This window comes from Bubalus bubalis, chromosome 23 (genome assembly GCF_019923935.1).
Source record: "Bubalus bubalis isolate 160015118507 breed Murrah chromosome 23, NDDB_SH_1, whole genome shotgun sequence".
Lineage (NCBI taxonomy): Eukaryota > Metazoa > Chordata > Mammalia > Artiodactyla > Bovidae > Bubalus > Bubalus bubalis.
Genome location: NC_059179.1, coordinates 39,582,031 through 39,607,985, shown reverse-complemented (window position 1 = coordinate 39,607,985; position 25,955 = coordinate 39,582,031). Strand labels below are relative to the sequence as shown.

Here is a 25,955-nt window from a genome sequence, read left to right as displayed (position 1 = left end):
GCAAACCAGGCAGCGGAGGTCCCTGCACGGCTGAGCTGGGACTTGCCTCCTGAGCCTCCCAGGTGTCCCTGCCCGTGACGCTGACATGCCCTTCCATTCAGTTGAGTTTGCCAGACCTCCGCAGTGCACCTGCTCAGGGCCAGGCCTTGTAGAAAGCATGGGCAACATGCGGGGACAAGACAGCCGAGCCTCTTTAGGGAACAGACCCCGAGAGGGGAAGCTCCCTGTTCACCAAGCCTTTGCAAGTGCGATGAGCCCAGAAATGGGAAGTGCAGGTTCCGTGGGAGCACAGGCAGTCGGTGTTGGGCAGGGCTCTGGGGAAGTGACTCTTCAGCTGACACCTCAGTGGAGTCTGGGGATGGGGGTGGGCGGAGTGTTCCCGGAAGAGGGTACAGCCTGTGGGGAGGAAGGCCTGGAGAGAAGAGCTGAATGAAGACCAGGTGACAGGAGGCTCGTGTTTGGGGGCGGGCTGGCTTCGCTGTGCCTGTTTGCACGTTGTGCTGGGAGGGAGGTGGGGTCATGGTGGGAGAACCCGGGTGCCAAAGTAAAGACTGGAAAGCCATGGGCTGGGGGTGCATGAGCCCATCCAGCTCCTACAGCCAGAGCCTCCAGAATCCAGCAGCCCCTCTCTGTACCCCCAGCCCTGACACCCAGGGTTTCTGTCCTGAGGTCTGGATGTTGCTTCAGGGCAGTGAACGCTGCCTCGCCCATCAGCTGCATGCGGATGTGGACGGCTCTGGGACAGACGGAGCATCCCATCCGGGAGGCCCGTGGGGTCCACACCTCCTTCCCGGTCATCACACTCAGCGTCCTGACCGTTCCCCCTCCTCCCAGACACCGGGGCTGCAGTCTGAGAGGTTAGGCTGTGGCTCGCCCACGGCCCCCCAGGCTCAGTGCAGAGCTGGGAATACAGCCCGGCTCTCTCTCCAGACCGTCTTGCGGGTCCGGCCGCAGGGAAGTAAAACCAGAACTAAGTTCTGCTTCAGTAATTTTAAGATGCAGAGGAGGACATGGCCCAGGGAGAAGTCAGCCCAACTGCATTTCACAATCAGACTCGTCACGTCTGAGCCGGCAGGGAGTTTGTTGACTGTCTGTCTCTACCGTGAACTAAGGCCGCTGTAAGATGGAGGCCGGTCTCACCTTTGCCTGGTTTAAATTGGACCTGTGCTAGGTGTTGTTTTCATTCTTTTACTATCATGATCCAGTCAGATGGCTCCATAAGCTCTTACTAACTTACCTGGTACCTTATATTTATTTATCTCCTGTGCAGTTTGGCTTTCCCTTTATCATGAGGGCTGTCTAAGGTTGGCGAGCTTTGTTTGTCTTCTGTCCCAAGCCTAGGATGGTCCCTGGCTCACTGGGTCCTCCCTGATCTCCACTCAGGTCAGCTGACCCCTGAGGACCCACGATGGGCAGGATCCTGGCCTCCCTGCTCATCTTGAGCAGCAGTCACAGTTTTAGGGGTAGACTTGAGAGAGGGGCGTGCTCTCTGTTCTTCTGGGATTTGAATTCTCAGAAACTCCAAACAGTGGACCCATCTGTGCCCTCACTGCCTTCCCTGGTCTGTGCTTTGCCCCCTGGCAGGCAGGAAAGCAACCCTTTAGTTTGGGAGGGTCTCAGTGCTCTGTTTATGGTGGGGGGTGCTGGGGCTTTAGGAAGTTGGGAGGTGATGCCTGCCCCCCTCCCGTCTCGGGGTTCCTGAGGGTTGTAACTGCCATGTGTTCCTATTCTGCAGACAGCTTTCAGAGCCGTTCTCTCCCTTGGCAATTTCTTTATGGTTTGACATTTTTCTATAAAGGGCCTCTTCCCTGTGAGTTAGTACGGGAGATACATCTACCTTCTAACACAGAGCAACATTCATGTCTTTTAAAACCTCTGAAAAAGCTCCAAGAAGGTGTTTGTTCTTTGGCCATCCCTCATTCATTCATTCATTTTTACTCATTCATTCATCAGCACATGTATAAAGGGCCTATTTACTATGTGACAGTGACTGAAATGGATACAGCAGCTCCTACAGATTTGTAAAAACCAAACTGAGTGGGGGTGGGGAAGTGGTGGGGTGGTGCAAGATTTCTAATAATCAAAGCTCTGAGAGCAACTTGCACTGGTATTTAAATGTAACAAACAGTAAGTACCTTGCCTTTTTATAGTGGTTTAGAGTTAACCAGAGGGAGGGGTCTATAAAAGAAGAGTGAAGTCGCTCAGTCTTCTCTGACTCTTTGCTACCCCATGGACTGTAGCCCACCAGGTTCCTCTGTCCATGGAATTTTCTAGGCAAGAGTACTGGAGTGGGTTGCCATTTCCTTCTCCAGGGGATCTTCGTGTTTATTAATTTTATTATATTTAACACTAAAACTTGATCCAGGATTTTAGTGTTTGGTGTTCTTATTTAAAGTAACCGTAAAGGTCTTCCTAAAAAGACTAACACATCATCTTCTTTATTAAATATATATATATATATATATATATATTATTTAAAGATCCAAAAGTGCTCCTTACATGAAGCTCATTCACTTCACAAGTGAATGGAGTATGAAGGTCTCGTTCCCGTCAGCCCTCAGGAGCCTCCAGATTTCCCTCTCTCTCTGGTTTTGGGCTGTGTCTTTCTGACCTTTGACAAGGACATGGCTGGGTCCAGGCAGGAGCGGATAGGAGCTCAGCGGCTCATAGTGTGGTCTGGGGCCCGGTGTGGGCCTGGCCGGCATCTCCACCCCGTCCTGGCTCACTTCATCATTCTCCAATATCCTCTCCTCATGTCTTTTCACCATTACTATGAGTTTCTACTTACTTTATAGCCCTGTCTACGGCATTTTCATTATTAAAACTTTATTGTGTATTGTTTGCTACTGAGCCAAAGAAGATGCTACGATTACATTTTTTTTTTTCCTTCTTGGATCATTTTTTTTAAATTTATTTATTTATTATTTATGGCTGCACTGGGTATTCCTTGCTACTTGTAGGCTTTCTCTGGTCACAGCAAGTGGGGCTACCCTCTTGAGCGCGGCTACAGCAGTTGTGGAGCATGGACTTAGCTTCCCCGAGGCATGTGGGATCTTCCCGGACCAGGGATCGAACCTGTGTTCCCTGTATTGGCAGGCAGATTCTTAACCACTGGACCACCAGGGAAGTCCCTGGACTGTTTTTTGCTTTTCTTCTTTTTATACTTTCTAGTAGCCTGTGAAATGCTTCTTGTTATGATGTGGCTCAGGCCTCTCGTCATCTCTGCAGTCCAGATTCCCCTGGGGGCCCTTCCTGGGGCCCTCAGACCACAGCTCCCACCCAGATGTTCCCAGGTCTTTCTTTGCTGCCAGTGGCCACTCCCTTTGCCCCTCTCCTGTCATCTGGACCCAGGCCCTCACTTGTCCTGAGTCACTTCCTCATCTTAATGGAGCAAGACCAGTCATAACTTCTTGAGAAAGGGCACACAGCAGGTAGACCTTTAAAGATCTTATTGAGTGAAAATGTTAATTGTTTTCCTATTTTCCTGCTTCATGGGTAATCCAAGGGCATAAAATTGAATTCCAGGTTAAAACTCATTCAGAACTTTGAAGGCATTGTCCCATTATCTTCCATTTTTGTCACAAATCAGTGTGTTACATGTAAGCTGTTTCATTTTCTTTGCTTTTTCTCTCCGGAATGACATAAGGCCCTCTTTTCATCACCAGTATTCTAAAGCTGTACAGTCAGAGGCTTGGGAGCTGGGCGAGGTGCATTCATTGTGTGGGACATTTTCTGGAGCCTTTTCATCTGGAAATTTGTAGTTCTGGGAAATGTTCTCGTATTTTTATTGTCATTATTTTTTTTGAAACTTCTTTCCTTCCGGTCTCTCTGGTTTCTCTCCCAATGATGGCCCTCCTCCTCTGGACTGAGTCTTTAGTTTCCTCGTCTTTCCCTCTGAGCTTTTCATCTTTGTACCTTTCAGTTCCTACATTTTCTTTTGGAGATTTCAACTTTATCTTTAAATCTTTCTATGGAATTTTTTCCGCTTCTGTTTCCTATAGACCGGGGCCCTCTCGTCCTGGTGGTGGCAAGCCTGATAGGCTTATAAACTGAACATATTTCCAGTGAGCTGGGTTGGGAGAAATTTGCTGCGTTCCCTGTATTGGCAGGAATCTGTATGCGGATTTTCAGTTAACCCTTGTATTCAGTTTGGCATCTCTTCCTTTCCCTCCCGCCTTTCTCTGTCTTCAAGAGAAGAAAACTCCAGGCTGGGGGGTGGGGGTGGTAGGTGGGTGGGGAGGGAGGAGATGACTGCTCAGCGCTATGGGTCAGAACCTGGGGGTCTCACGGCTTCTTCCTGCTGCCCTCTTCCTCCCTCCCGCCTGGGTTCCCAGAGGCCCTTGAGTCCCTACCATGTGAGGATGCTACTTTGCAACCCCACAAACTTGCAGGGCCTAGGTTTCCTCCTGCTGCTGTCTGCTGTGTCGTTCACTGTTCCTCCAACTGCTTTCTGTTTCCTGAGCCCCTTCTCAGAAGTTATCTCAAATCATTCACTTGACCTTTTCCTTGCCTCAGTCTCTTTCTGAAGCTGATAGTAACACAGGTAGTGTGTGGCTTGATCTTTGCCTTTTCTTATTGTCCTGTCCCATTGTCCATCTCTGGCAGAGTGATGGGAACAGCAGGGGAGGGGCTGACGGAGGCCAGGTGAGCAGGACTCAGTGACAGGCAGGGTGCAGAGATGAGTGGGGTGTTAGGGGATCACCACCCCCAGGTTCCTGCAGTGGATACAGGGAGACCCCCCCAGGCCAGAAGGGGACCATTCCTTTCCTTGGTTTTAGGTGTGAGATGTCTGTGGGATATCTAAGCCCACAATTCTAGACACCAGTTATCTGCATGGTAAGTTGCTTGGGGCAGAGGAATGGGCTGGAATCTTGGAAGACCATGTGGTTAGGAAAGTGGTCAGCCTAGGGCCAAACTCAGGAAACCCCAGAATTTGCAGGGATGGGGGGGACAGAGGGACAGGAGCTGGCAAAGGATACAGAAGCAGCGAGGTGTTGGAGAATCCTGAGAGGGCAATGGGGGTGAGCAGTGTGGGGGCCTGGAGAGCGGTCCAGAAGAAGGGTATCGGTGAGCCGGTGGGAGGGCAGGAGCCAGGGATGGGGGAGCAGGTGGAAGGGAGAAAGTGGAGACAGAAAGTGCACTTGTGCTTTCTTTTGAGATGTTTCAGTGAGAAGTCATTAACTACAGGGGCATGTGGAGTAAAAGCTTTTATTTCTCCCAGTGGATAAAGTTAAAGCACACTTACTAATGAGGGAGAGAAGCCAGAACGTCCAGAGGAGTGCTCATCTGCACTATGGTCTGCGAATGCCTTTGCCTTTGTTCTGGGTCGATTTATCTTTCTGGGGCTGATGATACTCAAGTGAGTTTGCTTCTCCTAAACGTGCACTTGCTGGGAGCGGCATTTGAGTGCTGACGTTGCTCTTGTCTGATGCGCTGCCGGGCTGGGAGGAAGGCCCTGGGCTAGGGACCATGTCTGGGAGGCAGACCTGGCTACACACGGCTTCTAACGGGGGTCTTCAGGTTGATACCGGGAGTCATCACCTGCACCCAGGGGTGATCCTTTTCCAGCACCTTCTGGGGCAGGAGTGGGAGCCGGGTGTGGCTGCTGTCCATGGCAGTGCAGATGCTCTGGTGGAGGCTGAAATGACTGGAAGAGAGTGGCCAGCCATCCTTCCACATCATACCTCGGGTCCTAGACCCTGGGGGCCCCCACCAGTGGGGGATGGTCTCACCCTTTCCCGACAGGAACTAGAATAGGGTTAACCACGCTCTGGAAAATATCCCCAAATAACTCGAGAGACCCGCTTCTTCTTTTTTGTTATGCATCCTCGGCGTGGACACCAGGCCTTCCTGTGACCAACTTGTGGTCAGCAGTCTCAGGGTTTCCCTTCTCAGTCACGCTTCCTACCCCGGCCAGATAAGCTTTGCCCATGAAGCTGTCACCCCGAGCCATCAGCCAGAGATGAGAGTGGCCCATGTCCAGGCACCTCAGGGATCCTGCACTCTTCGACAGATCCTCGAGGTGGTTGCAGACACACGGTGGGGCTGAGAGGCCCGAGGCCTGTATACCTACAGGCGTCCCCCACAAACCTGCTTCCTGCTCTCCCCCCACCCCCACCTCTAAGCCTCAAGCTACTCAGTACACTTCTTCTTTTCAGAACCACCCAAGACAGCCTGGATCCATCTGGAAAATGTGTGTGTGTGTGTGTGTGTGAGTGAATGTTCAAGGGGGAGGGGAGGCCTAAAGCCATTTCTTCTTCTAGGGCCCTACATGGAGTTTGCTAATCTGACTGGTTAAAAGTCTGCTTTTATGAATTATCGTTGAAACAGGAAGTGGTTTTCCAAAAACGTTCCTTTCTGACAGAATGGGGGTGGTGGGAGGGAGGCTCAGAGCTTCCTGAAATGAGTGGGTCTTGGAGGGGTGTGTGACCCTGACGCACAGGCCCCCTGGGTCTCCTCGATGGCCTCCTGGCCTGCCCCCCCAACAGCCATGTTACCTTAAGGCTCCCACCTGGGTGGTCTTCCCACACTTCTAGCCAAGGTTTTCTTCTGGGGGATGGGAGATGGGTCAGACCTCCTTCTCATGAGATCTTTTGTCTGCTAGTCCCCGGAACCAAAAGAAGTGAAAGGATTGCCTTTGTCCTCCTTTCAGCATCAAGTGTTGAAGCCTTCCGGTGGTTTCTATGAGCCCAAAGGGTTTTCAGAGCCTGGGGTTTCCTAGGCCAAGTCCTGCAGCATGCAGGACCCCAGGTGGGCTATCTAGAGAGAGTGAAGTTTTCCACATAGACCCTGAGAAGCCCCTGACTTCCTGTGCAAATCATAGCTCCATAGCTCCATTTCTGAGGCTTTTATTGTCTGGCTTCCTCTGTAGGGTGGGCTACTCCTGAGGCTCTAATGTTTGGAGAAACAGCCTTGTGCGGGGTGAGCACAGGAAGTCAGAGAGCAGACAGCCTTCAGGGAATGTCCTGCAGACCCTCGCATGGAGGCCTGCTGTTTGTAAGACAAAGCGTTTGCCATCATTGGAAAAGACCCTGATGCTGGGAAAGATCGAAGGCAGGAGGAGAAGGGGATGACAGAGGATGAGATGGTTGGATGGCATCACTGACTCGATGGACATGAGTTTGAGCAAGCTCCGGGAGTTGGTGATAGACAGGGAAGCCTGGCGTGCTGCAGTCCATGGGGTCGCAAAGAGTCAGACATGACTGAGAGACTGAACAGCACGTTCCTGCACCAGTCACTGTTGGCTTTCGGTGCGGCCTGAGTGCAGGTGTGCATACCTTTTCCAACCCCGCTGACAAGCCCTCCCAGGGCAGTGCCTATTTAGGGCTGATGCCTTCTGGCCTGACTGCTCTTGGGGTTCAGGGCAGGCGGCATGTTCTATCTCTTGCTAACGCTCATCTCTAGTTCTGGGAAAACAAACCCCGGTCCTGCAGGGCTGACAGTGCATCACCAGGGGCAGGGAGGGGGCAGATAATGTATGTCACAGGTGTGAAACTGAGCAGAAATGCAAGGCTCGGGAGTCAGATCGTCCCATGTCTCTCTGCAGGCTTCATGGATAACCCATATCACCCCTCCTGGCCTCTGTGTCCCCATCAGGGACATGGCAGCAACAGGAAGATGGCACTTTGCTGGACTCCTGAGGGATTAAGGAAATTGGACCATAGATGTAAAATGCCTAGCTTGTGTTTGGCACTTAATAGGGGCTTGATCACTGGCTGGGATATGTGTTCATGGTTTAACTTGATTTTTTTGGTATTGTGGTAAAATAAAAGGGGCTTCCCTGGTGGCTCGGTGGTAAAGAATCTGCCTGCCAATGGCTGTAAAGAATCCATGGCCTCTTGGGTGGTTCTCCCCATTTCTCCCTCCTCGAGCCAACCACTTATCTATCTCTCTGTCTCTGTGGAGTTGCCTAAATATTTCATATGAATAGAATCATGTAACATGTAGCCTTTCATGTCTCGTTTTCTTCACTGAGCATAATGCTTTCAGGGTTCATTAATGTTGCAGAATATGTCAGTCCTCATTCCTTTTTATGGCTGAATAATGTTCTCATGGGGCTTCCCTGGTGGCTCAGTGGTAAAGAATCTGCCTGCCAATACAGGAGAGGCAAATTCAATCTCTGGGTTGGGGAGATCCCCTGGAGAAGGAAACGGCAACCCACTCCAGTATTCTTACCAGGATAATCCCATGGATAGAGGAGCCTGGCAGGATACAGTCCATAGGGTTGCAAAGAGTTGGACATGACTGAATGACTGAGCACACCCATGGTGAAATAGACATACATTTTACCATGCTAACCATTTTTATTCTGAAGGAGATCAGCCCTGGGATTTCTTTGGAAGGAATGACGCTAAAGCTGAAACTCCAATACTTTGGCCACCTCACGGGAAGAGTTGACTCATTGGAAAAGACTTTGATGCTGGGAGGGATTGGGGGCAGGAGGAGAAGGGGACGACAGAGGATGAGATGGCTGGATGGCATCACTGACTCGATGGACGTGAGTCTGAGTGAACTCCGGGAGTTGGTGATGGACAGGGAGGCCTGGTGTGCTGCCATTCATGGGGTCGCAAAGAGTCGGACACGACTGAGCGACTGAACTGAACTGAACCATTTTTAGGGCTCTCATGTTTAGCATTTTAACCATTTTAAAGTTCAGTGGCATTGAATACATTCACGGTATTACACGGCTGTCACCACTGTCTAGTTCCAGAACTTGTTTATCACTGCAAACAAAGCCCTTAGTCGTTAAGCAGTCACTCCCTGTTTCCCCCTCCCCGAGCCAACCACTTATCTCTCTGTCTCTATGGAGTTGCCTATTCTAAATATTTCATATGAATAGAATCATGTAACATGTAGCCTTTCATGTCTGACTTCCTTCACTGAGCATAATGCTTTCAAGGCTCATCGATGTTGCAGAATGTGTCAGTCCTTCATTCCTTTTTATGGCTGAATAACATTCTCATGGGGCTTCCCTGGTGGCTCAGTGGAGAAGAATCTGCCTGCCAATGCAGGAGATGCAGATTCAATCCTTGGGTTGGGACGATGCCCTGGAGAAGGAAATGGCAACCCACTCCAGTATTCTTGCCTGGGAAGTCCCATGGACAGAGGAGCCTGGCCGGCTACAGTCCATGGGGTCACAAAGAATTGGACACGACTGAGTGACTAAACAACAACAGCAAAATTTTCTCATGAGGCCTTAATTTGGAGAATTCACAGCATGGTCATGAATGCTACTGAATGTCCCACACTGGGCTGGGATTCTTCCTGTCCTCATTTCGGAATGAATAGTGTAGATGTTGAGGCAGGTGATGTGGCCACAGATGCATTGAAGGGGAGGGGAAGGGGCAGGGTGACCATGAGCCTTCCGCCCCCCTGACCCCCTCATCCAGCTTAGCTCTGGAGCCACAGCCAGATCCCCCAGGGCTCTTCCAGCAGTGGTTCCTTCTGGGCTCCGACTGGCAAGGGCTGTGCTCACAGATGACAGACAGGCTCTCCGTGTCTCCCCGCAGATGCAGGAAAAGGCAAAGGAGATCTACATGACCTTTCTGTCCAGCAAGGCCTCGTCCCAAGTCAACGTCGAGGGCCAGTCCCGCCTCAATGAGAAGATCCTGGAGGAACCACATCCACTGATGTTCCAGAAGCTTCAGGACCAGGTAACCTGACTTCCCTAGCTGCACCTTGATGGCAAAACTGACATTTCTGCCCACCCCTGTTTGGAAGAATTCAGTTAAAACTAAATACTGAGCACCCTAGAAGCAGTCCCATCCATCTGGGTGGCCTGGGGCACATGGAGGGGCGTGGTTGGTGAAAGAGACAGGCTGGCTTGCCAGGCCCAGGATTTGACCCGTCGGATCCGCCCGCAGGCCTCTTTCCTCTTGGTCTACTCACACTTTGAGCAGGGTTGTCAGTCTTCTCAACCAGATTAGAAGGGAGGCTGGAGCTGTTTGAGGCACCCACACTGAGGAAGCAACATGTGATAACTGCTAAAGGTGGGAGCAGCCAGATAAGTCTAGAAAAGCAAGCACAAGACCCAAAGTGGCAGGAAACCTGAGGCTTTTGTAAAAATATCCAAACCTCACCACCTACTTCAGTTGGCCCGTGGTCCACTTTGTCAAGGTAGTCCACTTAATGCAGGAAAAGTTAGGTTTAAAAAATGGACTTCTAAGGGATAAACTTTAGTTTTCTGGCGAATTGTCATATGAGGAATGCCAGCAATAAAATAGGCAACAGGCTGAAACTGTACTGCAGAGGTTTTTTTCGGATATGTGTTTGCAGATGTGACTATTCATAGCAGGTTCTGTTCTTGTGAAACGTTATATACACACCCGTGGACCATGGAACACTGACAGATTGCTAACTTCTGCTGGCCCTGTTCTTACTGGGGAAGCAAAGGCCTTCTTTGGCACACAGGTGGAGACTAGCTCTTAGCTTAATTTAGCAATCCTCCAACATGAGCAAGCCCAGAGCCACCTGAAGGGCTCGTTAAAAGAGAAACTGGGCTCCACCGCCAGAGTTAACTAGCAGACTTGATGGTTTCCAGGTGAGTTGAGACCTTGCTCTCCTAGCAAACCCCTAGGTGATCTGACACTGCAGGTTCTGAGACTATACTTTGGAAACCACTGGTCCACAGCATCAGTTGGCCTTTTTTTTTTTTTTTTGATCAGCTGGAGTGTGCACAGAGCCCAGAGCATGTCCCAGCATCCAGAAAGCTTCATCTGCTCAACATCAGATAGAAAACAAACAGGTAGAAATTACAAATATGAGAATTAACTTGAGAATGTTTTCCAGTTGATACAGTGGCAAATGCAAATTCCACATGAATTCGACCTCAAATTGGGGTGTTGAAGGGACTCTATAGTTAGCATGAGAGACTTGTTGAGGGCCTCCTGGAGGTGGTGATGTCGAGCGGATGGGAGGGATGCCATGGACATGGGCTTGTGGAGGGAAAGGAAGGCAGGGTTAAAGGCAGTGCTTGTGGCTGGAGCCACACGGAGGTCTCCGCTTCGCCTGGACCTCAGAATCATTTACAAGCTTCCTAGGGTATTGTGAAGGGATGCCAGGGTGAGACAGACTCTGCACTGACACCCCTGTGTTCTAGGTGTTCTCCATAAGAACAATATCCACGCTTCAGGGGTGCCCTTCTGTGCCCTCTTGGCACGTATCATCTCATCTAATCTCCAGTGACGAGCTGTACTCCCGTTCTGATGATGAGAAAAGCAAGGATCAGGGGGACTACATGGTTTGTTAGCACAGAGTCCCACAGGTCTAGGACGTGCCGGAGGCCGATGCACCTGCCATCAAAGACTGTACTCTGGGGGTTCCCTGGCAGTGCAGTGGTTAAGACTCTGCGCTTGCACTGCACAGGGCTCAGGTTCGATCCCTGGTCGGGAAAGTTCCACACAGCGTGAAGTGCGGCCAAAGGGAAAAAAATAGGACTGTACTCTGGACTCACACAGCCCGTCACAGCTCCTCAAAGCCCCAGGAGCTGGAGCAGAGGGGTTACCATGTGAATACAGCCCTTTTCCGGGACTGCAGAAGCCAAGGCAGCAGCAAGGAATGAGGTGGGCTGCTGTCACCTCGGTCTCCCAAAGACCCTGCTCTCCTGTGAGAGTTAGGCCTGCAATGCATCTCAAAAAGGAGCTGGGCTGCTGGGACCAGGGCACTCCCATTGGATTCAGACCTCGGGAGGTTTAGCTGGTGCAGAAAGAAGGAAATACAAGGGACCGAGGATGATGTTTTTAAGTGACAAAAATATTTTAATTTAATTTTGTTTTTTGGCCACACCATGCAGCATGTGGGATCTTAGTTCCCTGCCCAGGGATTGAACCCATGCCCACCTCCAGTGGAAGCCTGGAGTCTTAGCCCCTGGACCACCAGGCAAGTCCCAAAAACATTTAAAAAATAATTTTTGTTAAAAAAAACTTTCATCTGGCTAACTAGAAACATTATATGTACTCAACAAAAGAAACTTGAGAAACCAAAATATAAAAATGAGAAAATTCGTAATTTTATACTTGGAGTGAATCACTAAGTAACATCTGATGTCTAGACTTTCCATCATTTTTTTCCTGTAAATATGCATGTGTACACACATCTAACAGATGTGGCATAATACAGTTCAAACTACTTCCTGTAAAGAAAGTACTTTTATATCCTGTTGTTGAACGTCATTTACTTGAGAGGGAGAGAGAGGTGCTAACTGTCTTCCTTGGGCATAACTGGATGGAAGCAAGGTACTTGGAGGGGCTTCCCTAAATGGTTCAATGGTAAGGAATCCAGAGCTGTAGGAGAAGTGGGTTCAATCCCTGGGTTGGGAAGATCCCCTGGAGGAGAAAATGGCAACCCGCTCCAGTATTGTTGCCTGGGAAATCCCACGGACAGAGGAGCTTGGTGGGCTACAGCCCAAAGGGTCACAAAGAGTGGGACATGACTGAGCAACTGAGCACAGCACAGGGTGCTTGGAATCTGAGTTGATTCCGTAGTGAGTCCCTGTGAAGGCCTCTGGGTTCTGTTTCACTTCAGAAAACTCTGTCTCTCAGGGGCCTTGCTGCTGCTGCTGCTGCTGCTGCTAAGTCGCTTCAGTTGTGTCCGACTCTGTGCGACCCCAGAGACGGCAGCCCACTAGGCTCCTCTGTCCCTGGGATTCTCCAGGCAAGAATACTGGAGTGGGTTGCCATTTCCTTCTCCAATGCATGAAAGTGAAAAGTGAAAGTGAAGTCACTCAGTCGTGCCCGACTCTTAGTGACCCCATGGACAGCAGCATACCAGGCTCCTCCGTCCATGGGATTTTCCAGGCATGAGTACTAGAGTGGGGTGCCATTGCCTTCTCCCAGGGGCCTTGCTGGTAACCATCAAAATGCATGCTCAGCAGTTTGTGGTTCTTTGCTCCTCAAGGCCCCCACAAGAGCCTGTTTTCCTAAGGAGAGTGAAGCAGAGGAGAGCATGTTTGGAACCACAAGACTTCAGATAACTTAAAAACCCTCCTCAGCGGCTCTGACTTCATTCAGCCAGGCTCTTCTGTCCATGGAATTCTCCAGGCAAGAGAGTACTGGAGTGGGTTGCCATTTCCTTCTCCAGGGGATCTTCCTGACCCAGGATCAAACCCAGGTCTCCTGCATTGCAGGCAGATTCTTTACCAACTGAACTACTAGGGAAGCCTTGATTTCATTCAGCACCACTTGGTTTTATGGCTGAGCTTTCTGAGCAGGCTGCTTTCAGCACTAGCTCACCAGGAAAGCGTTAGGGAACCTTAACCCCTCCCCATGCTGGACAGTGCCCAAGCCCTGGAGGCTGCTATTAGGGTAGCATGGACTTTGGGGCACAGGTGAAGCCTAGAAGGATGGGAAAATCTTCCCTGAGCATCAGATGAGATGACTTGACATCCATGAATCTCATTTAAAGGAGAGCTTCTTGGGTCTTTGCTCAGGTCCTATTATTCTTGGTTTACACACAGTTCTAACACATTTTGGTTTTTCAGTTCACAGCCTATTTGAAGTGCTGGTAGAGGCTGTGGAGTGAGGAGCTGCAAGAAGCAATGGCTAACAGCCAAGGAGGAGGCAGAAAAACGATACTAAAAACACAAAACCATAGCACAGTGATTGGGAACCACCAAGGGTGGGGGACCACAGTCCCACACACCACACTGGGGGCATCCCAGTACTGCAGGATGGTGATGCACTTAGTGATCCTAATGACCCTAAAATTTCAAGCAAAACTTATACTGTGGTCAGCATAGTTACTGTAGAGCATGTTAGATGTTTTAATAAGAATTGCATACTTATTAAAATGATATCTTAAGAGAAGTGTGGAGGCTTAAAACTTTGTTATCTAGAAAATTTGTCATTGGAGAGACTGTTCTCTGATTTAATTTTCCTCTGCTGATGGGGCCCAGTTGTGTTGCCAAGCGTGCGCTGGTAAGGCCAGGAGAGGCAAGAGTAGTACTGGGAGCATCCTTGGCAACTTCAGCCTATAGTCAAAGGCTGTTGTTGGATAAAGTTAAGTTTCAGGAATCTGGAATGGGGAGGATATGATCTTACAAAGAGTTGATTTCTTCAATGAATTGCAGTTCACTGCAGCGACTTTTTATTCTTCAGAATTCCCCTGGGGGACTTCCCTGGTGGTGCAGTGGTTAAGACTGCACCTTCCAAAGCAAGGGGTGCAGGTTTGACCCCTGGTCAGGGAGCTAAGATCTTACATGCCTAGGGACCAAAAACACAAAATATTAAAAAAAAAAAACCACACAAAAAAACCCCAGAAGCAATATTGTAACAAGTTCAATAAAGACTTTAAAAATGGTCCACATTAAAAAAAAAAAAAAAATTTCCCCTGGGAGGTCTATTTTGGTTCTAGTTGGTTTGCTGGTGTGTGAAGTTGTTTTTTCTTTCATTCCTTTATGCTATTAATATTGGTGGGGGGCCTACTATGTACCGGGGACTGTGCTTGGAACTGTGAGTGCAGTGAGGAAATCAGCATCTGACTAACCACGAGGATAGGAAATACAACAGGCAATGGGACTGAGAGTGACCGAGAGGGGTCTAGTGATCAGGGAGTACTCCTTGAAGATCCGAGTGGCAGAAGGGGGAGCCAGGTGAGAAGCCCGGGGCAGGACCTTCCAGCAAGAGCCAGTGGCACATGCAAAGACCCTGGGGCAGGAATCCACTGGGTGTGTTGGAAGAGGTCAGTGTGGCTGGAGGGGAAGGAGGGAGATAGAAGAAGCTAAGTTGGGAGGGACTGGCTGGGGTTAGGCCCTGAGGGAACCAGTTTAATTTCAATGGTGACTATGTGCCAGCTGGGCTCATAAGGTTTGGTCCTCTTGAAAGCCAGGGCCCTTGGCTCTGACCCCTGATGCCAGCTGCTTCCGTCCTTCATCGGGGTCGGGGGCGGGGTTGGGCGGCAAGGGAACGCAGATGACTCAGTGCAGAGCCATCTCTGCTACTAGAAAGTCAGTTGCGCACCCACAGTCTTCTGACCATGGCTCATCTCTGTACCCAGTGGCCTGACTCCCAGCCACCTCGCTCCCCACTCCCTGCCCATCACTTCCTGGACAGCGAGCTCACACTCATGTCATCATCACTGTATGTTAGGTTAGGCAGGAGGGGAAGTACGAGCTTATGATCCAGGACAGCCTCATCCCCCCGCCCCCCAACTGGGTCCTGCTTCCTGGTGTGGCTTCTGTGGCCTCATCGGTAACTCAGGGCTCTTGGCAAACATGGCTGCCCCTCCAGGCTCCGCCGCGAGGCAGTCCACGAGCCTTCAAGGACCCGTGTTAAAAAGTCGCTCCCTGATGGCCACAACCTTGTGCCCTTAGACCCGACGTGTCTCTCTTTTCTTTGATGTGAGCATTTAGCAGCTGTGAAACTTTGGGCAAGATGCCATCCTTCTCTGAGCTTCAGTTTCCTTGTTTGTGAAATGCGGATTATGATAAGGCAGTTGTGAGGATGAAATGCACTCATGTCTGTGAAGTGCTAACCTAGTGCAGAGGCTGGTATGCAGTCCGTAAGTGTTAACTGCCTACGTGTTAACTGTGTGTGTGTCCTTTAAATTGCCTTCAGCAGCAGTTCTTAACTGGGGGTGGTTTTGCCCCTCTGGGAATGGGCCGTGTCTGGAGACATTTTTGGTTGTCACAAGTGGAGTGGGCGTGCTCCTGGCACCTAATGGGTAGAGGCCAGCATGCTGTGAAACACTCTGCAGTGCACAGGGCAGACCCCCCACCCCCCACCCCCAATGCAGATGTATCCGGTTCAAAATGTCAGTGGTGCTGAGGTGGAGAAAAGTATTGAAAGTATTAGTCGCTCAGTCATGACCGACTCTGTGCGACCCCATGGACTGTAGCCTGCCAGGCTCCTCTGTCCGTGGGATTCTCCAGACAAGAATACTGGAGTGGGTAGCAATTCCCTTCTCCAGAGGTTCTTCCCAACTGAGGGATCGAATCTGTGTCTCCTGTATTTCAGGCAGATTCTTTACCATCTGAGCCACCAGAGAAGCAGAAATCCTGGCTTAGTGTGGCTTTCAGAAATGTAGCAGAATTCATGTGGCTTACCCTCACTGAGCCTCAGGACCCCCCCTTTTATTAAAAAAAAGCAACAAATAATGTATATGGCAGTTTTCTACACTTTAGTGAGTCCTGGGAAAACACTCAGGCTGCACTTCTTCACAGTTAACACAGTGCCTCCGTGTGTGCATCTCATCTGACTCTCAAGTGGTCTTGGGGAAGGTGGGACCTGGCACCTAGTTTATGGGAGAAAGTTCCCTAGAGGGGGTGGTGACCTGGCTAGCCCGAGCTCCCAGAGCTGGAAGAGTGGAAAAGGGGCAAGAACCCAGCGCTTCTCGTTCAGCTGGACTCTTGCTGCCACACGGTTGCCCTGTGAGGCCCGAGCTCCGTGGGAAGCCGTGGTGTTTATTCTCACAGTTCTCTTTCTGGCCTCTGCCGCCTTCTTCCCTTCCTGCGGGCTGGTACAGCGGCATGGTCTTTGGCATTCAAAGACCAACCAACACGCTTACCTTCTTCTCTTTTCTCCCCCTTGGCCTTCCTTGCTCAGTCGTCCTATCCTGTACCTCCAGCCCTGGCTAATTCTAGAACATTCCCAGCAGTCACTGAGGCACTGAGAATCACCTACAACCTAAAGGGATTAAACTGGTCATAGCAGCCTAACATGCTTTTCTTTGTACGAGAAGTGACGGTGCCTGTCTGTGCTGGCCCTGACAGCTAGGCGTCCTGCTCGCCCACTTGGCCGGAGCCCCAGGGAGGAAGGCCAGCAGAGGAACCCACTAAGTCCCCACTAGCCACGAGCACATCTTGTCACTGGCTCGCCCAGGATTCTGGACAAGTCAATTTCGTTTTTGGCTGCACCCCACATGGCATGTGGAATCCTAGTTCCCTGACCAGGGATCAAACCCATGCCCCCTGTAGTGGAAGCTTGGAGTCTTAACCACTGGAGCACCAGGGAAGTCCCCTGGACAAGTTAATTTTTTAAGTTATTTTTAATTGCAAAAAAAAAGCAAGAGCTGACTCATTGGAAAAAGACCCTGCTGCTGGGAAAGATTGAAGGCAAGAGGAGAAGAGGGTGACAGAGGATGAGATGGTTGGATGGTATCATCGACTCAATGGACATGAGTTTGAGAAAACTCAGGGAAATGGTAAAGGACAGGGAAGCCTGGCGTGCTGCAGTCCATGGGGTCACAAAGAGCTGGACACGACTGAGCGACTGAACAACAACTGTAAAATTACTATGTGCATTGTTAAGATTAAGAAGAGAAAATGTCACCATCCAGAAGATGACATGAAAAGCTAAAATTCCCCAGTTCCTGCCTCTTCACTCTCACTTTCTGCCTCATGTTGTGTATCCCTCCAGACCCTGAACATTTGAAAATGGAGCACTTAGAAATCTGCTCAGTGACTTGAGGTTGTGGCAGATGAAAGATTTAGAACAGAATTCTGCTCCATAAGTTGCTGGGCACCCGTTTACACGCCTGTCTTGCTCTGAAGCTTCTGGGTTGAATTCCACAGTGTAAAATGATGGGTTCCCTAGGACAGCAAGGAAATTGGAGAAGAGGGAAGGTCCTTGCTCATGGGACCACGAAAGAGAAGGCTGCAGGTTTGAGGGGGCAGGGGTGCTCTTTCTCCTTCCACAAATCGTAGGAACCCCAATGCCTACACTTACGGCAGATTTTGAGGCTTTCCAGGAGGCCCTCAGGCTTCAGGGCTGATGCATGCTAAGTCTGGTCTGGGGAGGACAGAGTGGAGGCAGGTTTTTTCCACTGAAAAGGAAGTCCTCAACCTCTGATGTTTAAAAAAAAAAGAAAGACTTCAGTGAGATGTCAATGCTCCCAGCCACATCCTTGACAGAGAAAGGAACCAAGCACCAGACCTCTTCTTTTTTTTTTTTTTTAGCAGTGTCGTTTCTTTGAATTTCCCCAGACCCCAAGAATTAAGAATCGCTTCCTTTGTCGGCCTCAGTAAGAAGGGCTGGAGCAGCTGGTAGTCTGTGATGGTGGCTGGAGCAGGGGTTCCTGGGCACCTCGGTCTTGGTGCCAGCTGACCTTTGCTCCCAAAGATCAAGCCCAGTCCAGAAAATGGCATGTTCCAACGGGCACAGCCAGAAAGAGCAGTTTGTGGGTTTCCACTCAAATGCAAGGAGCGTTGGATCCTGGCGTTTGCCACAGCCCTTTGGCTTCTGAGGGTGGGGCAGGAAGGACAGCATTTGAAATACCTTTTTTTTTTTCATCAACTTTAAAATAGTGTTTAAGGGAAGAAGAGGGGGGGGAGGGGTACCAGTATAGCTCTGAATTCTCTCCATGATGGCAAAAGGCAAGGATAAAACACCTTCACCCCACGCAGAAGGTGTGTCCTTTCAGCTTTGGATTTGAGGATTAGGGACTTCAGGAACAAGTGGATGGCCACCTCCTCCCTACCCCAGCCCCCATGGGCCTGCAAGGGGATTTTACCTGGGGCAGGGGCCGCTGTCTCCATCTGTGTTCGGCCTCTCTCTGGAGTTCTGACCTCACCTGGGCACATGGTCCACCTCTAAGGGGGCCCGTTCCAGAAGCAGGAGCAACATCCAGGTGATGGAACCTTCTCTGTGGCCTTCCCTGAGACTTTGGGACCGGGGCCAACCTGAGCTTTGTCTCCTCTCCCGCTCTCCGCCAGCTGCCCTCGGCCTCCTCTCCCATCCCCCCTTCACCAGAGGGGAAGGTGGTCTTTGACCCAGCGGTGGGGGTGTCCCCAGCTGTGCCTCTGCCCCAGGAGCCTCTACAGCACCCAGCTGATCCTTGCATGAGGGCTGGCTTTCTCCACACTTTGCATCTATTTGCGTCATGTGAAAGTTTATATGTAGTCTACGTGTGCAATTACATTCTAGAACTGCAATTTGTGGACACTTGTGCACTTTTGCAATCATTTTTACATCAAAACTAAATCAAGTGCTTGAAGCAAATATGAAATCCCATTAATAAAATCTTCTGTTGCAGGAAAGGTTTCATGTTTTTTCCTCTTGGTACCCAGTTGAAATTACATTGGTGGAAGGCTTTGCAGTGTATGTGTTTAGTTTAGGTCTTTAATGTCCTTGTGTTTTTTGTTTTTTGGGGGGGGACCATGTCGCATGGCATGCGGGGTCTCAGCTCCCCACCAGACCAGGGATGGAACTCATGCCTCTTGCAGTGGAAATGCAGAGTCCAAACCACTGGACTGCCGTCTTGTCTTCTAAGATGGGTTAGAAGATTTATTAGGCTTGCAATGTACTTGATCGAGACAGGGATGAAGCTTCCACAGATGGGCCCTCAAAGCTGGTTAAGCGTCTCATTCTCTATACGACTGAGTGTGTGTCCATGAGGGAATCCTTTCCAGAGCAGCAGACAAAACAGTCTCAAATCACAGCCCCTCATGGATATTTTCCGTCACGGAAAGGCAAATCCTAATTAGTTGCGCTGTCTGGGGTCTGGGGAAGGTGGGGCGCCTTGCTGTGTATCAACCTTGAGTTGGGGACCCTCGCGACAGGAAGCCTCCCTTCTTGATTTTCACTCGAGTCCTACATCCAGCAGACTAAGGGTTGGATCCCAAGGCCAAGACACTAAGCGATTTACAGTCCTGGTATGTAGCTCCCAGATGTGGGGCTGCTGAAATCTGAAACCTGGGCGGACACAGCTGTGTTGGCAAGAAAAAAAAAAAAAGGTACAAACGCAACTTTGCTGCCAACTTGGGTTTTCTGCTTGGTCGGCTGCCTGTCTCCCCCAAAGGCTGTCTGCGTTAGTTAGAGCTCTGCTCCCTTGGTCTATGGTCCACTGCCCATAGTCCCAGCCCACCTGGGTCTCCACCTTCTTCTTTCGCTTCCCTGCAGACAACTCGAGGTGCATGGTCAGGCTGATGACCACAGTCCAGCCCTGGTGAGTCCAGTTCTCCCATCAGAGAGTCCTGGTTTTGTGGAGCCTTCTGGAACCCCTAAGGGCCATCTCATTTTCTGCTCTCAAGCAGGAGTGAGGAGAAGTCAATAATTTACCTGTGTTCATTTCCAAGAGCTGTCGTAACAGATGATTGCAAACTAAGTGGCTTAAGAAAATAGGTGTTTTTTTCCTCTCTCACAGCTCAGGAGGCCAGAGTCTGAAACCTGAGTGTCAGGCAGGGCCGTGGTCCCTCTGAAAGTTGGAGGGGAGATTGTATTCTTATCTCTTCCAGCTCCTGGTGGCTCCTGGCAATCCTTGGTGTCCCTGGCTTATAGCTGCATCCCTCCAGCCTCTGTCTTCGCATGGGCTGCTTCTGGTTGTATGTCTCTCTGTGTGCTCTTTTTTTCTTATAAGGACATCACTCCTTGGATTTTTAGTGAAGTGAAAAGTTGTTCAATTGTGTCTGACTCTTTGCTACCTCATGGACTATAGCCTGCCAGGCTCCTCTGTCCATGGGATTCTCCAGGCAAGGATACTGGAGTGGGTTCCCATGCCCTCCTCCAGGGGATCTTCCCGAGCTAGGGATTGAACCCAGGTCTCTTGTACTGGAGGCAAATGCTTTATTGTCTGAGCCACAGAGAAAGCTCCCTTGGATTTAGGGCCCACCCTAAACCAGGATGACGTCATCCTGAGATCCTCAGCTAACCCTGTTCCCAAATAAAGTCACATTCTGAGGTTCCAGGTGGATGTCAATTTGGGGGACACGCTGTTCAACCTCCTCTACTGACCTTTGGGGACGTTTATTTCCCACTTAAATACACAAGCTAACACATTAGAGAATGTACTTGGGGTCATTGTTTTCAGTTTTAGTGAACTTTAAACATTCGGTGTTCAGTCACTTGACACACAATCTCCGTTTTTAGTGACCACCTCTCACTCTGCCATATGAGTGGTGGGATGGCCCAAAGGTAGGCGTGTGGGCTTGAGAGCTGGACAGCCAGTGTTTGCATCCTGCCAGCCTCTTTTGCTCACTGTCACAGGCTGAATTGTGTCCCCTCCTCAAATTCAGATGTCAGACTCCTACGCTCCAGGACCTCAGAGTGTGACTAGTTGGAGATGGGGGTCTTCAAAGAGGTGATTAAATGAGGTCCTTGGGGTGGGTCCTAATTCAATCTGACCAGTGTCCTTATAAGGAGAGGAGATTAGGACATAAACATACACAGAGGAGAGACCAGATGAAGACGCTGGGGAAGACGGCCACCTACAAGCCAAGGACAGAGTCTTCGGGAGAAACCAGCCGTGCAATCACCTTGATCTTGGACCTCCAGCCTTCAGAGCCCCAGGAAAGGAAATTTCTGCTTTTCAAGTCACCCAGTTGTTGGTACTCGTCATGGCAGCTGAGCAGACAATATACCAGCCACTGGGGCAAAGCAACAAACCTCCTGGGCTCGGTTCTTTCCCTTGTGTGTGTGGGGTCCTCGGGGGTTCAGTGGAGATCAGAGAGCATGCCCCACGCACTGCCTGGCATGTGGTTTGAAGGCGCTTTTACTGGGATTGGTGCACCTTGAATTGTTTCACCAGCCCTTCTGTCGTTGCTCAGTGGATGGGCCCCGTTTATTCACTGGGTGAACCTCCATTATGACCATGTGCCCTGTGATGAAGGCTGCTGTGGTCAGCAACGGGGTACCTGGTCTTTGGTCACTTTCTTGAAAGAGATTTTTAGGACAGTCTCTAAGTCATTGCTGAGTACCCTTGAAAGGCCCTGGGTTAAAGCTGCCTATTGCCATGAACTCCAAGGCCAGGGCCCAGGAGACCCTTTGCTGGTGGCAGTGAAGACCCCGCCAGAGATCCCAGGCAGTTCCTATCCCCAGAAAATGAGGCTCTTGGTAGCCACATCCCTTTCCTTCTTCAAATCTGTCCCAGTCTGATGCCTCCAGCTGCTACTGGGTGACTCAGTTTCACCAGGAGGCAGGCGAGGGCTCCTGAAGAGGGAAACCCCAGCTCGAGGGCCTCCACGGGCACCTCACACCCGCCCACGGCAGGGAGTGGTCCTTGCGCTCTTGTTAAATAGTTCGTAGCCTCCTCCCCCTGAGCTTGCTGGCTCCAAGTGTGCCGAAGGAGAGCCAAGCATCTCCGGGAGGTTCAGCCCCTCTGCTGGAACCACCTCCCCTCCCCTCCCCCCTCACCTCGGGCCAGGCGCCTCCAGCCCCGGCCTTTCTTCTTCTTTTCTCGAAGAGCCGCAGCAGGCAAACAGGATGCACCACTCCCACACGCAGAGACTCAGACGAGACACTTGGGTCGAACCGCATCCTGCTGGTGGTGCTGGGTCCCATCTGCTGCGGGCCTGGTTGGAGGAGGGGGTGGCGGCTTGGTTCCCCGGGTCGGGGGCACTCACGAGCCTGGTTTCATTAGTCAGACTTCGAGCATCATTTCAAACGGTGAACTGGATGGGCATCTCAAAGTCCCCTGTGGGGGTTCTTGTGCCTGGAAGGGCTGAATAATGCAGGTGGTGATGAGGGATGGTAACACACCCACACGGCATGCTACTGGCATTTCGCATCTCCTGCCTCACCCCCACCTATGATTTTTGGATTTTCTGGGAGGTTTGGGGCTTTAATGAATACTTTCTCCGAACCTTATCGAAGCAGTCTAAGATGATAAGATTGCTACAAAATAGAGGCCCACTCTGGAGAGGCGCAAGGTAGGGGTCTTTGGAGGCGTGCTCCTTGTGAGCAGGTTGACCAGACTGGAAGGGCACTCACAGAAGGGCAAACAGCAGTTCAAGAGTTTTAGGAAAACCCAAACCCCGGCTGAGAGCAAAACGATGCAGGCGGTCCTCCCGTGATTGGAGCCGTCTTGGGAAAACGAAGGTGTCAAGCCCAAGTTCCAGTTCTCCCAGCCCCCAGCCAGATGTCCCGAGTCCGTGGACACCATCAGGCGTTTCATTTGCAAAGCAGTTTATGTGCCTGTTGTGAGAGGGTGGATTTAAAAGATGTTTTACCACCCACTTGGTGACCCCGCCTGGCAGCGAGCGTCTTTCTAGACGCCCCTGGAACTTTCTGTTTGTCGAGCCCATGGCGGTGCCGTCAGTGAAGGTGCCAGGTTGCGTGGTGTGAATTTTCAGTCTGCGCAATGTCCTGCGAGTCCAGTGGGAAGGTCTGAGATGGAGAGAAACTTCTCAAAATAAGAGACTGTCCCTCGACAGCCAGAAAGTGCTTCCTTTTGTTTCCCCTGTTCCCACCCCTTGGCAGGGCAAGGAAGGACTGCAGCAAAGCATGGGGAGGCGCTGGGGGAGGATGTTGGAAACAGGGACTCTGGCTGAGAAGGGGGGGGGACTCTTTGTGAACTTGGGGTGCAGCAGGCGGCAGTCCTCTAATCCGTCGGGGGTCCTCCCCTCGCAGCTGGCAAGTGTGCATTAGAATGACTGCTTTCCCAGAGAGGCGCTCCTGGGCCTGTGTGAGCGAGCAGGTGTCTGCGTCCTGCAGCTGACTGCTATTTTCTTTAATTAGGGCCTGTTCCCAAAGCCCCTCCTGCCTGAGCTTGTCATTCCACTTCTCTGCCCTGCACTGAATAAGCCCCATTTTGTTTCTTGGTGTAATAATAGGGTTGTGTAAGACCTTGGTTGCCAGACTTACGGGGGTCTAAATATTAGCATCGTCTGATATGATAGGGGCCTTTATTTCATCGTCTCTACAGATATGGCTTCTCTTCTGCTACCTCAAGTTCCCGGAGACCTACATCCCTGTAATATCTAACCCGAATACAGTGGTAATTCTATTTTTTTTTTAAGTGGTGATTCTTAAAGTACCTCTTGATCCAAGGGTATGCATCAATGTTGTGTGAATCTAGACTTCCATGAAAAATATAGATTTGCTTGTGCTCTTTAAGCTCTTATATTCCATTGAGATAATTTCATAATGACCCTAAACATCCAGGAAATCTACCTGGTCTACCACAAGACTTACTTTAGCTTTCCTTGGGTGTTTGGCATGCATGTGCGTTCCTTGGCACACGATCGTGCTCATGTTCAGTCGTTCATTTATGTCCAACTCTTTGTCACCCCATGGACTGTAGCCCTTATAGGCTCCTCTGTCTTTAGAATTTTCCAGGCAAGAATACTGGAGTGGGTTGCCAGTTCCTTCTTCAGGGGATCTCCCCGACCCAGAGATCAAACCCTTGTCTCCTGCATCTCCTGCATCGGCAGGAGGGTTCTTTGCCACTGTGCCACCTGGAAAGCCCCAGCACATGATAGGTATTTAATAAAAATTAAATGATTTATAATTTTCCTTTTCCCCTTAGATCTTCAACCTCATGAAGTATGACAGTTACAGCCGCTTCTTAAAGTCTGACTTGTTCTTAAAACACAAGCGGACCGAGGAAGAGGACGAAGAGTCACCAGATGCCCAGACTGCAGCTAAAAGAGCTTCGAGAATTTATAACACATGAGCCCTCCAGGCGCCGGAAGGACTGGCAGCTTTCAGAATTGAAGGAACTCACTCTCAGGACCATGCAGGGTGCATAATGGCTTTGTTATCTGCAAGGACTGAAATGTACAAAAACCCTTCCATGGGATCTGTGTATTTTATTATCTGCTTGACCAGTAAGTTTTGCATGATGGCTAATCTTAGATAAAAACACAAATAGCTTTGAAGTTTTAGTTCTGTCTCACACACAAAAGTGAAATAGTCCTTATACACTGGACATCTTGAGTATTTTACGGCTTGATTAAACTTCATGTGAGGCCTCCAGGTGAAACTTACAGCCACATCTTCCCTTTGACGTCTTCACCTTCCCTCCGTGGGTGGGTCGCTCGGGTCCACGGCTTCACCTGGTGAATCAGCTAGAGAATGAGTTGATCTGGCATGCTCGGGCCACTGGGGGCTTGTCTGTCAGATGCTGCTTGGGTTAAATACTTCTAGAGAATAAGTTCAGTGTTGGGAAAAGAAAATTCATTGCAGCCTCTAAAGATTCAGGGAGTTGTGTGTGAGTATCATCAGAGGGCTCTTATTTCTGAGGTTTGGGTTTGTCCTGGTTTTGCCCACAATCTGTGATGTTTCATGTAACACAGATAAATAGTTCATTTTGACAGAAACAAGATCTCAACCAGGAAGAAAGAAAACCGGGAGATTGTTCAGGGTCCCCATGGCGATGCAAGGTGGTGCTGAATGGGATGGTGGTACCCAGCCCCTTCTGATGATGGAGGGTGGGGGATGTTCGCTCTTCTCACAGCCCATCTGGTGAAACCGTTTTTTCTTAGTGCCTACCCTTCGCTAGACTTCTTAACTCTGGGCTTGAGACTTCAACCAGAGGATGGAAATGCTGTCTTTGGAAGCCCCCTCTTGGGCTAGAGGCTGTGAGTGAAGTCCGATGGTCCCAGGCAGTCCTAGCCAGCCCAAGTTCCCCTCCAGCAGAGCCCAAGGTCAGGCACGGTTCCCTTCTGCTCACTGTTCTGCCATCTGCTGCTGCCAGACCTTCTCCAGCATGTTTGCCAAACCTTAAACTTCTGTTTGTACAAACAAAGCAACTAGACTCTTACTTGAGAGCCTTCCAACTTAGACATTCCATTTGCAAAACTCCCTGCTGTTGAGCATGACTCTATGATTTATCAATCAAACCAGGACACTTGAGAGAGAAGGGCATTGAGTTGAATCATCACGCTGGGATAACAGGGCATCAGCTGGTTCTGTTCTGGGTGAAACCCATTTGCATAGTCGCCTTGCTGGCCCCCCTCTCCTCGCATGACCACTTGGGCAGTCCCCCAGATTCTCATTGTCCCTTCACTGTGGTCAAATGCCCCCTGTCTTTCCTTTTTGGGTCTTAGGGAGCCATTGACTGCTGCCAACTGAACCACACAGCTGAACCTCATCAGAAACAGTAAATACTTGATCTCCGCCCCGCCCCGCCCCCACCCGCCCCCCAGCTCCCAACAGGGGGTTAACTGCCTCCCCTAGGTCATCCCAGACAGGTTTTCTCTCTGCCTGGAATGAGATGGTCATCCTGAGAATGACACCCAAGGGCCCTGTCATCTGGGAAATTCAGTCCATCTTCAAGCAGAACAGACTGATGTACTTTTAAGAGTA

General features: G+C 50.3%; 1 protein-coding gene across 3 annotated transcripts in view; it reads left to right on the top strand.

Annotated features, from left to right (window-relative positions):
- RGS10 (regulator of G protein signaling 10) overlaps nt 1–24,634 on the top strand; it is a 41,563-nt gene extending 16,929 nt beyond the window's left edge. For 2 of the 3 annotated variants that reach the window (XM_025273802.3, XM_025273803.2), the window contains 3 exons: nt 9,510–9,653; nt 23,572–23,643; nt 24,175–24,634. In XM_025273802.3, coding sequence (XP_025129587.3) covers nt 9,510–9,653; nt 23,572–23,643; nt 24,175–24,321 — 363 coding nt within the window. In that variant the 3' untranslated portion in view covers nt 24,322–24,634. The remainder of the gene's footprint in view (nt 1–9,509; nt 9,654–23,571; nt 23,644–24,174) is intronic. The other variant, XM_006048443.4, reaches the window with a different exon arrangement.
- The last annotated feature ends 1,321 nt before the right edge of the window (nt 24,635–25,955 follow it).